General features: G+C 36.8%; 1 protein-coding gene across 1 annotated transcript in view; it reads right to left on the bottom strand.

The window, feature by feature from the left end:
- The window catches only part of Ly75 (lymphocyte antigen 75), a 110,973-nt gene that overhangs the window by 54,488 nt on the left and 38,832 nt on the right, over window positions 1-17,653 (bottom strand). Inside the window, exons 14-23 of the mRNA XM_090342779.1 lie at window positions 17,314-17,395; window positions 13,674-13,742; window positions 11,151-11,265; window positions 6,452-6,487; window positions 5,380-5,555; window positions 4,284-4,351; window positions 3,933-4,012; window positions 2,943-3,082; window positions 1,300-1,405; window positions 683-843 (exon numbers count right to left, since the gene is read on the bottom strand). Of these exons, the coding sequence (XP_090198905.1) occupies window positions 683-843; window positions 1,300-1,405; window positions 2,943-3,082; window positions 3,933-4,012; window positions 4,284-4,351; window positions 5,380-5,555; window positions 6,452-6,487; window positions 11,151-11,265; window positions 13,674-13,742; window positions 17,314-17,395 (1,033 nt within the window). The remainder of the gene's footprint in view (window positions 1-682; window positions 844-1,299; window positions 1,406-2,942; window positions 3,083-3,932; window positions 4,013-4,283; window positions 4,352-5,379; window positions 5,556-6,451; window positions 6,488-11,150; window positions 11,266-13,673; window positions 13,743-17,313; window positions 17,396-17,653) is intronic.

The raw sequence follows: 17,653 nt of genomic DNA, 5'->3' as shown, positions 1-17,653 counted from the left end.
AACAAACAAAGAGAGAGAGACAGACAGAAAAGGAGACAGAGAAAGTGTGTGTGTGTGAGAGAGAGAGAAAAAGAAACAAAATATCAGCCAGAAATCAGGCATATGGCTTCTTTAATATGTAGTTCTATGTAGTTCTTAAGGCAAAGATCACTATTCATTAATTTTTTTCTTTGTGATTCAGGAGACTGAGATAGAGTCTACACTTCTCAAATGTTTAGGAAATTTTTTTTTACATGGTTCTGTTCACAGCACATTTGCAGTAAGTGCTTGGGGATCCCGCAGCACAGTGAAGAACCAGACTTTCCACCTGAAGGTGGCGCTGCTGAGTCTAGCTGTTGGTTGTATAAAAGCTTCACTGAACTACATACAGTTCATATAGGACTTGATTCATCAGAGTGTACAATCAACCTTTTTTTTTTTTTTGGGTGTATTTAGAGAGTTAGACACTATCATCCCAATCACTTCTGGAACATGCTAACTTCTGTAAATACTTTATTCATCCCCATGAGCCATGCATCCCCCTCAGCCTCTGACCACCATTAATCCACTTTCTGTGCACAAGCTTGCCACTCTAGACACGTCATTCAGACAGAATCAAATGATAGCCGTGTGCTAATCCAGTAAGTGATGAGAAACTCTAATAGTTCATAGCACTATAGAAATTGACTCAAATAAAACTAACATTTGTTGGTATATTTAACCTCCGACCAACCAGCAGTGGGTGAAAGTTGCTGTATGTCAGCCCTCTGTGATCTGTCCATTCACTTATTCTTTCATAGGCAGTCCAGCGCAGACCAATCCATAAGTTAGCTTCCATCTCCGGAAGTAAGGATGTAATAAAGTCTATTAAAATGAGATTAAAAAAGTATTTGAATTAATGAAATTAAAAGTATGTCTGGAGGGTAATGGGTACCAAGACATGTGAAAGGGTATCAATGTATGTGAATTAATGCACCTTCTATCTGGCAAATATCATGTAACCCTTTTATTAATTACAATAAAAAATTAAAAAAAAGTATGTCTGAGCTAAAAATGCTAATGCATACCTTCTGCTTAGTTATCAAGTTAGTCCCCTCTGTAAAAACATAGGTATTACAATTGTTTGACACATTAATTCCTTATGGCCTCCCCAAACTAACTTGATTTCCACATCAGTATAAAACATGTTTCCTACCTGGAAGACTAGCTCAGTGGTATAGTGCATGCTTAACATGCATGGAGTCCTGGGTTCAATCCCAACACTGTAACAGACAGCTTGTAACAGACAAGCAAGCCAACAAACAATGCCAATTTTGTTACCTTGCTCACTCTGGCTCAGCACCGAGGGGAGGGTACCACCATAGGAGTGGCAGAGAGTACTTGCTTGAGAAAATGTAAGAGACTTGGCTTTGATCTTTAGAAAGCACTGCAAATGGAGACACATACAAAAATAAGATCCAGATGCAAGAAAGCCAGGCAGAAACAATTTCATCATTTAGAGGATTATTCCTGAGCACTTAAACTTTACAAAGTTAATACTTAAGAATTCAGGAGCACACTTTCAACACGAACAACTGCAGTGTGATCTTCAAGCTATCATATTAAAATGAATCTTCCATTTTTTGAGTGCTTTTATGTGCTAGTCATTTTTGTAGCATTATCTCATAATTTTTACAACAAATGGGGAAACCATGGCAAAACCAAGTTAAATAACTTGATTCACCAGTGAATGGCTAAAAGTGGTCTGATGAGCATTTCAACTCTGTTTATCTGACATCATTTCTTGGGTTCTCAGTTCATCACCTCTGATATTTAATAAACACATTTCAAAAGAAATCATCTTCCTTTATCTTGGGAAAAATATTTAATGAAGTTTATATCAATTGAAAATTAAGCCCAGTTTCTGTATTTTGGGAATTGAAAAGACTATTCTAATTTTTAAAAGTTACAATGAGGCAGGTATAGTCCAGTGATAGAACTATACTGCTCAGCATGTGCAAGACTCTGGTCTTAATTCACAGCAACATACACATTCATACACTCAAACTGAATATATCACCAAAATGTACCCTTAACTCCACTAGAGGTATTTATGCTGTCAAATGCATCTCTTCCACTCCTTTTTGACATTAAAAGCACTTGAGTCCCAACTAGTGCTTTTTTAAAAACATACTATAAAAGATTATTTTCAGACTTCTTACAGACTGTAGAGGCCAATAAGATATGGACAAAGTCATGGCTTCTAGAAAAGATACTTGAGAGATTACTCTGAACTCAGAGCATAGAAATCTTATATTAAGGATAACAGAGCAGAATAAGAAAAGGCCAATTTTGAAGAGTCCATAGAATTTTCCAAGCCAACTGAGTTTAGTAACCTTTATATTCTTTTCTGAATAAATGTTCTCATATATTGTGGCAATTTCTTATCAGATACATACAGCTATGCATGTCAAGGGGACAGACTCAACTGCAGCATTTCCCCAAACTACTTCTTCACCAAACAACTGTCATGGGAGGCAGAATCAAGGACTACTATTTTGTGTATCTGTCCTGTCTCTCAGGAGCAGCTTGGAAAATGCCAATCTAATTTGGTTGGCAGATGCTGCTTGAATTTTCTCCTTGAGGAGAAAAGATTGGCCAGAGTGAAATTCACTTCCTTCATGCCATGGAGATGGTCTTGACTGTTCAATGTGTTACTACTCATTGACAAATCCACTTCAGCAATTTAAATATTGACAGCAGAAGAGAAATGCCACAATTTGGAAGACTTACAGCTAACCAACTTCAAAGTTAGCTTCTGACACCATCCCTGACTTCTAGCAAGAAAGCAGGCCGGGAAGGTTACTGACATATGAGGCGGCCATTCTTGGTGCCATTGTCTGATAAGTGCCTTCTTTCTGTAGGCCACACACAGTCTGCATGACATTTATTATTATTTGCACAAAGAAGTAATTCTCTCTTACCTTATTCTGAAAAGGAATCCAGCTTCCAGAACATTGTACTTTAGCTGCAGAATCTGGACTGTATTTTTCTAATACGGATACGTTGTACTTTTCACACACAAAGGGCAACTTCATGCTACAGTCTGCTGGTTTATTTAAGTCTGAAAAATGAAATACAGGATTCAATGTAAGAAAAACTTGGCTGATGATTGAAATCAGGGATGCTCATACCCTATGCCCAGTTGGAGCTACAACTCTGATTCCAAGAAAGACTTTATATCAGTCTTTCCTGTATGGTTCAATACACTCACAATTTTCCATTAGTTATCTAATATTCCTCCCATCCTGCCTCTTCCCCAATGTTTGTAGGAGATACAATACTAATATTGCTTACACAAAAGCACATATGACTGGACGCTGATGGTTCATGCCTATAATCCTGGCTACTTAGGAGGCTGAGATCCGAGGATCATGGTTTGAAGCCAGCTCAGGCAGGAAAGTCTGTGAGACTCTTATGTCCAATAAACTACTTAGAAAAGTCTAGAAGTGGAATTCTGGTTCAAGTAATATGGGCATAAAAAGGCTCACAGACAGTGCCCAGGACTGGCAAAAAAAAAGCACATATGTAGTAGTAACATTTACAAAAAGTCACCCAAAGAATGATGGCAAGACATGGCTAATAGGGCTGACAGGGAAACCTAGAGAGGGGGAATAAATTGTATTATTGTACCACTGCCTGTTCCCCTTTGTAAATTGGTCTTAAGTTGTTTATCAGTTATAAAAGTGACACATTTATTTCTAAGTAACTGCTTTGAGATAAGGAGTGTTACAGCAGTAACACTGCAGAGTGCAATCATTTACATTTGGGGTTTGAGCCATTATCCTCAGTAAGTTAGAGTAACAGGACACGACCAAACATATACTGGACAGGAAAACAATATTAAGCAAGTAAATGAGCCTGTAGTTCACAGATTATACACTTAACATTGAAGAACTGGGAGTTAACTTTACCCATGAACCAAGTCTTGGCAGACATGTGCAGGCATTCCTCCTCCATGCTCACAGGAAAGCGGTGCCATGAGTAATGTGAGCTGAAAGGGAACAGGAGATGTGACATTTTACAATGCAATGGATGTTATGTTCTCTTTTTTGCTCCAGGTTACTGCCATTTTGAACTTAATGTTCCTATTTCATACCACGTTTTTCTTAACATTAACATGGATTTTTTAAATCTAAGGAGTTTATGGGTTAGTACATAAATGCTTCTAAATTGTAATCCAGTTATTCAGGGGGAATATGGAGCTGCTTCTTTTGAGTGACAAGTTTACAAAGGCTGGCTAAGTGATGATAGATGGTACGTACTACATGAAGTATCGATCTATTGGCCGCTCATTAGTTCTCACCCACCACTTCTGCTCAGGAATAGATACCTGAAAAACAAATCAAACACCCAGACTTACATGTGCTGAATTCTCCAGGACAGGTTTGCTTTGGTGCTGTCATATTATAATACTATACATCACTAAAATTTGCAGATATTCCATTATTGAGTCTCAAAAGTACACATGCCAAAATCTTTCACCAAGTGATGTGGCATCCTGCTTTTCATAGTCACAGGTCCTATTACAGTTGCTGTGATTATTAGCTTGCATTAATTACAGTGTATATGTTAATTGGGTACACACAGCCTTTTTTAGTTTTAGTAAGGACTGTATGTTGCTGTTTTTGCAGCAGGGTCTTGCATTTACTGAAAGATGCTCTGCCGCTTTAAGTCATGCTCTGAGCCTTTCTTTTGCTTTATTTTTCAGGATCTTGTGTTTTTGCTAGCCTCGGAATGTGGACCTCCTATTATATAGAAAGGATCACAGGTACATGCCAGCATGTTCAGTTTTTTGGTTGAGATGGGAGAATCTCATGAACTTTTTACTCAGGTTGTCCTTGAACTATGATCCTCCTGATCACCACCTTCTCAGTAGCTGGAATTACTGGCATGAGCCATCAGTAATGATGGAAACAAGTCATACTAACGTTTTGTCTGGACTGCTTTAAACTATGATCCTCCAGATTGTAGCCTCCCAAGTAACTGAGATTAGAGCTGTGAGCCACTGTACAGTCAGATAAAGTATCTTAATTACAAAATTTAAAATAGATTAATTTTCTTCAAAAAGCTGTTATGTAAATTTACTTAGGAGAAACAGAAACTTCATTGTAAATCTAACTTTTAGTAAATAATGAATTAGGATTATTAAAATTATATATTAATACTAATCTCATAAATTGACATATCATTAATCTTTCATATTTTAAAACATTTAAGCAAGTCTATTCTATTTTTCTAACATGAACAAAAAATTTAGATATTGTAAGGCAAATCCTATTTTTATAGAACTCAGAAATACTTCAATGGAACCAATACAAAAATAAAAATATATTTTAAAAGTGCATTCTTTTAAATTACATTAGCAATTTTGTTTTTGATGGCTTTTAGTCCTGTAAAAGATGTTATAGTAGCAAGAAAGCTGTGATTGCTAGCACAATATAGGACGGCTTCTTCGTAGTTCAAGTGAGGATCAGTAACAAACCAGTATTCACTTCCTTCAATTATAACAGGAGGTCCGTGAATTCCAGCACGCTCTAAAGAAGAAAATCAGAATTATGACTGTGCAGAACAACTCACACCCTCTAAGTATGGATAAATGCTCAAAATTATTCATAAATAGTAGCCTCGAAAAATGGGATAATATCCCCATCTTCAAATCAATGTGTTAAAAGCTTGGTTTAAGTCAGGCATCAGTGGCTCATGCTTGTAATCCTAGATACTCAAAGCCAGCCTGGGCATGGAAGTCCAGGCTGTGTCTCAAGTGGTAGAGACACGTGGCTAGCCTTTGAGTTGAAGAGCCCAGGCCCAGAGATCAAGCCCCACAGCCAGTGCCAGCACTACCGCCTCCGCCTCCGCCTCCACCTCCACCTCCACCTCCACCACCACCACCACCACCACCACCACCAACAACAAAAAGCTTGGTTCAATTCTACAACACTACTGGGAAGTAGAAAGGGGCACACTTAGCTGGAAGTCTTCTTTAAGTGGACCTTGGGACCTCAGTGACTCCCTATTTCTTTTTTGCTTCCTATCCACCATGATCTGAGGGCGTATTATACCATGTAATTTCTGCTACGGGAGGTACTTCCTCATTATAGGCACCAAAGAGATAGGGCCCACAGACCACAGTCTGAAGTCCCTGAAACTGTGAATGTATGTAAGTTTTTCTTTTAAGTTGATAATCTTAGGTATTTTGTTAGAGGGCAGAAAGTTTTGGCTTTTTGTTGCAGGGGCAGTGATGATAGCAAGGAAAGAAGGAAAATCTACTCTCACTGTTCATCCTATTCCATCCACCTGCCTTTATTGCCTGGAAACTTTGCATTTCCCTTGACGATATAATAGAGATGAAACTGACACTTAAATTACTGACTGTATAACATTGCCAAGTGACATAAGTAGCCTTGGTTAAATTTCAGTTTTCTTCACTTACCTGGATTGTACCATTCTGGTGTTTTAGGAGTACTGCCTGTATGAAGAAGAAAGCAAGTCGCTTAAATTTAGTAGTGGATTACAGATTATAGGGTCTTCAGTGAAGCCTGTGGAGATATATCCATTCTGACCATATTATACCATCTCATGTCAAATTATGATGAATTGAGTTGGGTTCTGTAAGACTTATGCTAAAGCTGCTTTGCAAGTGGCACTTAAAAAGAAAAAAGGCCTATATCTTCCTAGCATTGAGGATATAGCTCAATGGCTTGATACTTATCTATCCCTGAATTGCACCTCAGCAACACACACACACACACACACACACACACACACACACACACACACATGTACCAGTAGTTTTTTATCCTACATCACTGAAGTTATAAATAAGACTAAACAGAAGAAATGTACTATTAATCAGAGAGTGAAAGTAGTGACAATAGTGTGTACATTACACAGAAGTACTAAAGCAAGCCAATGTCATCACGGGAGAACAAAGTGATCAGGAACACTTCTTTATAGGTCACTCAGGATTCTTCAATGGAATTAGGACATCCAGGGTACTATGTAGAATTATAGGATTATAAGCCTTGCAGTTGTATGGGCCAAGTGGCCTCACATTTTTGTTTGCAGTTCTTTAGCTAAGCTGCATAAGCCTCAATTCTGTATTCTGTTGAAGAAAACTCTACTCACAAAGAAGTATAAAGCTCATGTGATCACCCTAAGAAGCATCAGACACAGAGCAGTGCTGATGACAGCTCCCAGCACCCTTGCTGCTTCCTGTCCCTTTGCATCCTGGCTGTAGACCATACTAGTTTTAAGTCAGAAACAATTGTGCTCAATCTTGAAATGACAGGTGAAAATGGCTGTTGTGAATTTTTCTGTATCTTGGTGCTGAAGGCATCAGTACCTTCCCACCAAACAAGCCTGCACCTGGTCCTTTTGATTTCTCCCTCAGCCATCTCTTTGCATTGGGCAATTTCCATCAATAGTGCTGTAAGTAAGTTAAAAAAAAGATAGTTTCTTGTCTGTAATCTTGTCAGAGACTCTGGTTATTTTGTGCTGGGTAAGCTATGTATAACCTTTAAGTTTCTTTAAGTTAGTGAGAAAAAGTTTTTTGTCTACTCAAGATTATGAATATATATATAAAGTATCAAGAAGTATACTTAACAATAGCTGTGTTTGGTTAGAAATATTACAGGAAATTTCCCTGAAAACATTTTATGGGCCTTATTTTTGACAGTTTTCTCAATTAAATGTGTACTTGAAAATAATATATACATATATATGCATAAGGGCTATGGCTGCTTAACATGCATAAACTTTCAAAATATTCCTTTTCAAGAATAGCTAACTAATTAGAACCAGGTAGCACAAAGATAAGAAGAAAAAAGGCATAGTCAATCTTCCTAAAGAGAAAAATTTCTTTAAGAAAACTAGAAAGGACAAATGTATACAAATTGCATAGACTGACTATTCTAATAACTGCAAAATGCACCCAAGCAAGTAAATGTGATACACAGTAATTTAGAAATTCAGGTACTATCAAAGGAGATTTAAATGTTAACAAAACATTCAAATCCTGGGTCAAGTTGCAGGTAGAGGTAGGCAATCTGCAATTCTAATTATTTAGGAGACAGTGGTAAAATTATAGTCTAAGGCCCAGCCTAGATCTTATCTTTATGTATTTATTTTTAATTTTTTTATTGTCGAGGTAATATACAAAGGGGTTACAGTTACATTCCCCAGGTAGTAGGTGCATTATTTCTCATACATTGATACCCCTTCTCATGTTTTTGTCCCCATTTCTCTCTAGATCTTAAACAAAGCAAAACAAAAAAACACTGAAAGTGAAAGGATACAGCTCTTTGTCTAGCAAGCTGGAGGCCCACAATTCAAATATTCAGAACAAAACAGAATAAAACAAAACCTTCCAAAAGTCTGCAATCAATCATTGATAGAGTCAAAGGACTTGGAACTGTTTCAAATGATAGGGTGATGTTTAGTTTTTTGGTTTGCATCTACACAGGTAAACTGGGAACAACTACTGAGAAGATCTGTTTGGTTAACTGATACAGATTATGTGCTAAATCTTTAACTTTACATATATACAAGTCAATTCCATGTAAATGTGTATATATATATATATGTGTGTGTGTTTATATATATATCAGTGTTTGCATGTAGGCATGTATGTATGTATGTACGTACATATGTATGTATATATATGTATATATGAATGTATTTTCTGTCTATGTGGACTCTGTCCCTTCTCCCTTATATCTGCTCTTCTCCACCATTCCTCTTCTGCTTTCCCCTACTTTCATTGGAATGATCAATTTATTAAGTCCTCAGTGAGGGGGAAGAAAGACCATATCCTCCCTCTGGGAATCCTCTGACCATCCTAATATTGTTTTCTCCTGTCTCCTCAGCCCTGTCTTGGCTTTCTTACTGAGAAGGAGATCTTCGGTTGTATTGTACGCCCTGAAATAAAAGCCCAAGCGGGCACTAGAAATCTTTAGTTTTCTAGCTCCTCCAAGGAGCCATGGGCAAAGTGGTCATAAGCATCATGCCAATTAGGGCCAAGCTGGAGGGTGGAACATTTTCTGGGGCATGCTAGCAAATGGGAGGCTCACACTAGTACTTTGAACCAGAGTCTATGTCCATACTGATAATATACATGAATTCCTTTCCTAATTTCTTAGGGGGTGTTATCGATTAATCAATAACCAGGAGTAATGAGGCATAATTTCCTGTCATGAGGAAAATCCTATCAAATATTGGACAGGATATTTTAATATATGTTCTTCGAATTGAGCCATACCCCAAGTCATTATGTTACATTTCAAAGAGGGTCTCATTTTTTACTGTAGCTAGCCTGGACTGCAACCTTCCTATTTACATTTTCCACACAGGTGTTTAGACAGATGTATTCCAACATGGGCAGTTTTTCATTGATTAGGCTTGCAGACTGTTTTGTGAGAGTGGACCTCAAAACACAATTCTTCAAATCTCAGTCTCTTTAAAAGATAGGATTCAATTAAGCATAAGACACTTCCTCTGAAGCTTCCATCTAAAGCTTTTTAAAGGTAATATGGTGGTCTTAGGAAAAAGAATAGTTTTTGAATAGGCAATTCTTTGATGCAAATTTTGGGTTCTTTGGGAATTTATAGGATACGCTTTTAGTTTCAATGTCCTGTTTATATGCAGTTCAGATACTCAGAGATATTTTACAACTTTCATTATGGTTGAATTTAATATATTCAATGTCTACTTAACAATAATTTGTGGGATAAACCATTTCATTAGTATTTCCTTAATATTTTTTATAAGGATAAAGTGATAAGATTTCCCCCTTTTTCTGGTCCTGGGATAAAGGCTAAGGTATTACACATGCAAGAAGAATTATTTTGCAATCAATCTATATTCTCAGTCCTATGTTTCTTGAGACAGGGTTTCACTAATCAAGGTTGGCCTCAAACTTACTTGTGATAACAGGTGTGGGCCACCATGTTTGGCTCCACTAACTCAACCTTCCTTCCTTCCTTTCCTTCCTTCCTTCCTCTTTCTTTTTCTTTCTTTCCTTCTTTCTTCCTTCCTTTCTTTCTTTCTTTCTTTCTTTCTTTCTTTCTTTCTTTCTTTCTCCTTCCTTCCTTCCTTCTTTCTTCTCTTTCTTTCTTTCTTTCTTTCTTTCTTTCTTTCTTTCTTTCTTTCTTTCTCTCTCTGTTTCCTTCCTTCCTCCCTTCCTCTTTCTTTCTTCCTTCCTTCCTTTCTTCCTTCCTTCCTTTCTTTCTTTCTTTCTTTCTTTCTTTCTTTCTTTCTTTCTTTCTTTCTTTCTTTCTTTTCCTTCCTTCCTTCCTTCCTTCCTTCCTTCCTTCCTTCCTTCCTTTTTCTTTCTTTCTTTCTTTCTTTCTTTCTTTCTTTCTTTCTTTCTTTCTTTCTTTCTTTCTTTCTTTCTTTCTTTGTTATTTTTGTGGGTCATGGGGCTTGAACTTGGCCTGGGAGCTGCCCCTGAGCTCTTTAGCTCAAGGCTACCACCCTACCCTTGAGCCAAGCCCCACTTCGTCTTTCCTAGAGGTTAAGTGGAGATAAGAGTCTCAGGTCCCTTTGTGCCTGGGCTGGCTTTGAACCTTGATCCTCAGACCTCAGCCTCCTGAGTAGCTAGGATTACAGGCATGAGCCACTGCACGTGGCCTCACTATTTCTTGTCACTGAAAGTTCTACTACCAGTCTCACTCATTTCTTGAATTTGAACTTATATAGGTATTAGTAATTTTGGAATTCATTGAAAATTGTTTCTAAAGTTTATGAGTATCCACCAAATTATGATTTCTGACTCATTCTTAAGATCATTTTTCTTATATTTCATTTTGCATCAAAATGAAATAAAAAATGATCCTCCCTACTATCTCCTTTTATTAAATTCCCTTTAATTACAAAATCTAATCTTCCTGAATCCTATGTTTTATCTTCTATTCAAATTCTTTCTTGATTGGAGAGTAAGATTATTCTCAAATTCAAGTAAGCTAATATGCTAGTAGAAGTAGAAGGCAGGTAGGGGGGTACATAATTTATTAACTTCAGCTTGCAGGATTTAGAACTCATAATTGTGAACTCAAAAGTGTATATTATATACCTCTAGTTCAGCATTCTCCACATTGACATTAGAAGGTTATGAAAAGAGTAACAGCACTTACCTTTTGGAATTTGACACACCCATTCCAGCTTTGTATCGCAAGCAAAGGGCCACAAATAGATAATATCCCTGTCACCATGAAAATGCCAGCCTCTTCGCCATGGCCTATATGTTACCTAAAGGAAGGAAAAGATTGCAGAATATTTGAACTTACTGCACCCCTTAGGGAATACTGAACTGCAAATCCTCACGATCTGTACTTTAGCTTTTACACCTATGGCATTTGTAAGACAAATGAACAGATGAATAAACTAGATACTTAAAAGTAGAAGCCAGAGAGAGACCTTTCCAAGAAGACTGATGAAATATTATGTAACAGTTATATCTAAAAAACTAAATATTATTACTTTTCCATCTGCTTTTGTTGACATCCCTTTCTTTTTCTTTTTGTTTTGGCTCTTGAACTTTTAAAACTGGGGAAAGATCAAGATAGAAAAGAATAACATTTCACTGGTATCCAAGCCCCTGAGTAGTCAGTGCAGAGGAGAGTGACAGAAATCTAGGCTGTGTAGTGATATGTGCTCTTGCTTTTGTGCTGTCTGCCATTTCTAGGGTGCTGTTCATTTCATCAGATCCAGGATGCTTACTACAAACTCCAGTCAGCAGGCATGAGAAGCTCATTTCTCCTAAGGCCAAAAGTTCTGGTGCATACTGTGGCCAGTGGGTTTAAAAACCTCCTTACAGAATGCTGCCCAGGCCAGGCTTGCTCCTGATGCAGGTTGCACCTGTTACCACTTTTATTAGTTATTTGGCAGGCTTTCAAACTCTCCACACATAGACAGTCTAAATATGACACAGTGCATTATATTAATATGTCCACACTCTTGGAAACTTGTGTGTTGCCAGGAATTCTATTAGAATGGCATGATGGTGCAACAGCATCATTATGAAAGGAGTTATTTTAGAAACTGTTTTGCAATGGCTTTCTCAATTCTTACTTGCCAAACCTCTCCGTAATTTTTAAAAATTTTCTTGGCAACACTGGAGTTTGAACTCAGGACTTGTACTTGCTAGGCATGTAATCATATCCTCAACCCCGTTTTGCTTTAGTTTTCAGATGGTGTCTTGCAGTTTTGCATGAATTCAGCCTTGGATTGTGATTCTTCTAAGTCTCCCATATAGCTGGGATAAAGTCCCTACCACTTCTGGCTTATTGGTTAAGGTGTGGCTCTCACTAAAGGATAGGTTGGCCTTGAACTGTGAGCCTGCTGGTCTTTACCTTCTGAGTCAGGACATTCACCACTGTGCCTAGCCCCCTTTCTATAACATCTCTTTAATTTTAGGCTACAAAGTCAAGATATTTAGATGTCTCCTCCAACCTCATTTCCTTTTATTTTGTGTACTGGACAGTTCCTTCAAATCTCCTTTTTTTTTTTTTTTGCCAGTCCTGGGGCTTGAACTCAGGGTATGAGCACTGTCCTTGGGCTTTCTTCGAGGCTAGTGCTCTACCACTGGAGCCACAGCATGACTTCCAGCTTTTCTATGTATGTGGTACAAAGGAATTGAACCCAGATCTTCATGCATGCTAGACAAGCACTCTACCACTAAGCCAAACTCCCGCCCCATATACTGTGCTTTTTAAAGTACTTTTTTCTTTCACTTTACACCTGACACTTAAAGTTGCTATAGTGATATCTTATTTTATTGTGCCTTGGTTGAATTTTATACTATTTAAACTAAAATGTACCATACTCTCTATAAACCACTACACCTGCTCGTTTCTATAAATATCTAGTCATACAGCACAATGCTTAAGGGTACTGTACTTGGACAATTTATGTTGAATTGCAATTTCAGTTCTGTCACTGTCTAACCTTTGGGAAGTTACTCAAACTTTGTCACATTGGGTAAGTGAAATAATATGTGTAGCATACCCAGCCCGTTCTCTCATTTTTTTTTGCCTAATTCTTTAAGTACACTTTGCTGCCACCACCATCACCACCACTGTCACTCCTAGTATCTCTTATAACTAAGATACTAGTTATCTTAGCCATGTTCTTTCAAGTTCTGTGAAGATGACTATATTTCATGTCTTCTCCTTGTTGCATTCTCAAGTACAACCTGCTACAAAATGGACAAATGAATAAATTCAGTGGGGGATATGCTCTTTCCAATCCTATCTGTTGCATCTTGGAATCTGATTCAGGATAAATTTTTTTCTTCTACTGGTTCATGTCAGCCACTGACAGAGCTTAAAAACTGTCAGGTTTCTTATTTAAAAAATCATACAAACATCTTAACTTGGCATCAATCTAATTTCCCAATGTTTTTAACACAGCATCAGTTATAACTTTTGATGTGTGCTGTTCCTCACTGCCTTAATTTTCTCCTTCCTCCCACCTTATCTTATGTCACTTATGCCACCCAAGAGATGCCAGATTTTGTGCATGTGTGTTAGTGTGTGTTGCTAGGAATTAAATCCAGGGCCTCACGGAAACATTAACAATATTCTCTGCCACTGAGCTGCAATCTCAGCTCCTAGGATCATAATTTTCCCATGCATACTTTCCAGTAGTGTACTGACCTTCACTGCAGCACAGTCTCTGATGTCATAATCCTGCTGGAACTCATTTTCCATGGTAACAGTAGATACCTGAAAAGATCAGAGAGCCTTGAAATTTTAAGACCAATCTATAAATATTTGCAATTTAGATGTAACTTAGGCAGCTTTAATAACTCAAGCATGTTCATCTGCCTCCGAATGAAAAGGTCATCTTCCCCCCTCCCCCAAATTAGCATGCTATTACAAATAAGGAAAACCACTGAGCCTATGTTCCTTTGGGTCTAGCTTACTTCACTTAATATGATTTTTTTCCCAAGTTTTTCCATTTCCTTACAAATGGGATGAAGTCATTCTTTCTGATGGCAGCACTGAATTCCATTGTTTATAAATAACCCATCTTGTTGTTCCACTCATATACTGAGGGACATCTGGGTTGGTTCCATATCTTTGCTATGGTAAATAGTGCTGCAATGAATATCATTGTGTTAGTGGATTTAGTATGGCCTTGTTTCTGGCCATTTGGGTAAATGCCAAGGAGTGGAATTGCTGGGTCACAGGGAAGCTCTATATTTAGTCTTTTGAGGAATCACCATACTGCTTTCCATAGTGGTTGAATGAGTTTACACTTCCACCAACAGTGTAGTAGTGATCTCTCCTGGCCACATCCCCACCAGCATCTGTTGTTATTAGGTTTCTTGATAATGGCCATTCTAACTGGAGTGAAGTGCAATCTCTGTTTTGATTTGCATTTCTTTTATGACTAGAGATGTGGAGCATTTTTTCACGTGTCTATAGGACATCCTTATTTCCTCTTCAGAGAAGTCTCTCTTTAAGTCTTTAGCCCACCTTTTAATGGGATGGTTGTGTTTAGGACTCTCCTAGCAGAGGATTACAATAGTCAAAACCTATGTACATAAGGTCATATAGAATGAGACTAAATGAAAGCATCTCTAGGATATGGAAACAAGAGCTTTATCTTGGTGTGATTGCTGTTCTTAATGTACTATGTTATTTCTCTTCTCTTTTTTTTCTTACCTTTTGTTGATCTCATATTGTTACTATATCTGACTTTGTTACCTTATATATTGTATATATATTTATTTGTTTATTTGAAATAGGAAGGGGAAGGTGGGAAAACAAGATGATTGGGGGTAGGGAGGGGGAAATGGGGACAAAAACATGAGAAGGAGTATCAATGTGTGAGAAGCAATGTACCTACTACCTGATGAATGTACTCTATACATTATCCGGACAATCGAAAAAAAAAATCATCATGCTAAATTCTAAGAGGACAGAAAATGTCACAGATTTCCAAACAAAGGAAGCTGCAGTTTCAGAAGTGGAAGTTAACGACGTCTTGCAAAAGGCCATTTTTTTTAATGTGTTGAAACGTTGGTTATTTGATTACCTACTTTCAAACATGCTTAAATTTGAAAATTTGGAAGTTAGGAGTCTTATATTAAGAACTTAGGCAAAGTAAGTTGAGTCAATAGTAAAGTAGAACTGAAGTAATAAAGAAGTACTGAATAATTGAATAATTTGCATCTGTCAGTGTTATATAAAACTTCTTTGGGATAATGCCAACATTTGAAATAATATTGCAGGATAATTATTTTTCCAACAAAGACATTTTTTATATAACTCATGTTTAGTTAATAAAAATTCAATCTTTTCATTACAAAAAATAAAAAGTAGTTCAAAGAAAAACTTTGATAAAAAAGTTATTTGTATCACCTGAGTACTACTACATATATACTTATATATGTAAATATATATATCTTATGTATATAAGATATGTATAATCTTTCTTCTTTTGGACTATACAGGGAGAAATCAGAAATAAAAGTAACATCAGTACCTTTACATGTTATCTATATTTCCACTTCAATGAATCTATATTTCTATTTCAATAAAGATGTTTCCACATAATATGTTAATGGTTGTATAGTATATGGATGTATCTTTCTATTTAAAAAAATTAATAGGTAAAACTGTACATATACAATATGTTTCAAAGCATATTCATCATAAGTATACTAAAAATTAACATATGTATATACCTGTCATAGTTAATTTGTAGTGAGAACACTAAGCATGCACACAGAATTTTTTCAAGTATCCGTTATTTTGTATCATCATCAAGTGGTACAGTAATAGTTCCCTTGAACTTATTCTTCAGTTTAATTGAGCTTTTGTATCTTGACAAACATCTGTCCCAGCTCCTGGTGACCTCTATCCTATGTTTTATTATAGTCCACCTGGTATTTAGCTTTCTGTGTTTATCTTGTTTCAATGAATACATTAACTTTGAATTCACTCATATTGTTGCAAATGGCAGGATTTTATCCTTTTTAGGTCTAAATAATAATCCACAATTCGTTTACCTATTCATCTATTCGAAGACACATTGATCTCCAGTCCTTGTTATTGTGAATGTTGATGCAATAAACATGAGAGTGTATTGTAAAACATGAAGAGATTGTCAACATACTGATTTCATTTTCTTTGGTTATATACACAGTAGTAGGATTGCTTGATCATATTATAATTCTATTTTGAGTAACTTCCATACTATTTCCTGTAATGGCTTCCTCACTTGCATTCTAGCAGTTTTTCTACTTTGTCATGTAAAAGTCAGCCACTCTACCTGTGAAGTATGATGTCTGGGGTTCTGCTTGATTAGTAATGCTGATAATTTTTTTACATTTATCTGTTGGCCATTTAAATGTCTTCATTTGAGAACTGAATATTCAAGTTCTTCGACCGTTTTTAAAATTTGTTCTTTTGCTACTGAATTAAGTTTCTTGCACAGTTTAGATTTTAAGCCCTTATTAAATGTATAGTTAGCCAATATTTTCTCCCATTCTGAAGGCTGTTTTCTTTGACATGCAGAAGCTGTCTGACATGCAGAAGTCTGATGTAACCTAATTTGTCTATTTCTTTTTTTGCCAGTCCTAGGGCTTGAACTCAAGGCCTGAGTACTGTCCATTGGCATTCGTCAAGGCTAGAGCTCTGCCACTGGAGTAAAAGTACCACTCCTGGCTTTTTCTGCATATGTGTTACAGAGGAATCGAAACTGGGTCTTCGTGCATGCGAATCAAGCACTCTACCACTAGGCCATGCTCTCGGCCCCATAGCTTTTATTTTTCTTAGCTGTGCTTCTGGAGTCACATCTGAGAAATTGATGCCCAGATCAATGTCACAAACCTATCCTTCTATGTCTTCATTTAGTAGTCTCATACTTTGGGGTCTTACGTTAAATTCTTAACCTATTCTGAGTAGATTTTTTACAAATGGTCTGAGAGAAATCTAATTTTGGTCTTCTTAGTGTGCATGTCCAATTTTCTCAGCACCATTTATTGAAAGGACTCTCCTTTACCCATTGTTTGTTCTTAGCATTTTTGTCAAAAACAATTTGACTGTAAATACTTGGATTGATTTCTGGCCTTTATATCCTATTCCATATTAATATATGCCTGTTTTTATTGCAGTATAATAGTGATTTGATTATTTTATCTTTGTAATGCATATTTTGAAGCTCAGGGGTCTTTTGTAGTTTCATACGAATTTTAGGTGTAGATGCATTGTTTAACAACCAACTTAGTTACTGTCAATATGAATGCTCCTCCTGTATTTCCCCCAAGAAGAAAGTTTGACTTACTGGTGTACGATCACTCCATTCCCAGGACCCTTGTAAGTCTGGGCTCCTTTTATTCAAACCTACCCACAGCCAACGCTGGTCACTATACAAAAAGAAAACATTACTAAAATTTATGGACAATACTTGGTCAAAATATCTATCACTTCCATGTTTAAAGTGATATAACTATGTAAATTTATTCTGAATATCCTGTCGCAGACTGAAAATCACATCTTCGAAGTACATGAAAAGTCTTGAATGAATTTCTATACCCTTATAGAGCAGCTACAGAAAAATCACTATGCTGTAAAACTAAATTTTAAGTTATTATCTTTGTATGAAAGGAAAATGCTATTCTGCT

Source organism: Megascapheus bottae, chromosome 12, assembly GCF_031878675.1.
Source record: "Megascapheus bottae isolate mThoBot1 chromosome 12, mThoBot2.hap1, whole genome shotgun sequence".
Lineage (NCBI taxonomy): Eukaryota > Metazoa > Chordata > Mammalia > Rodentia > Geomyidae > Megascapheus > Megascapheus bottae.
This window is presented reverse-complemented; position numbering and strand designations above follow the sequence as displayed.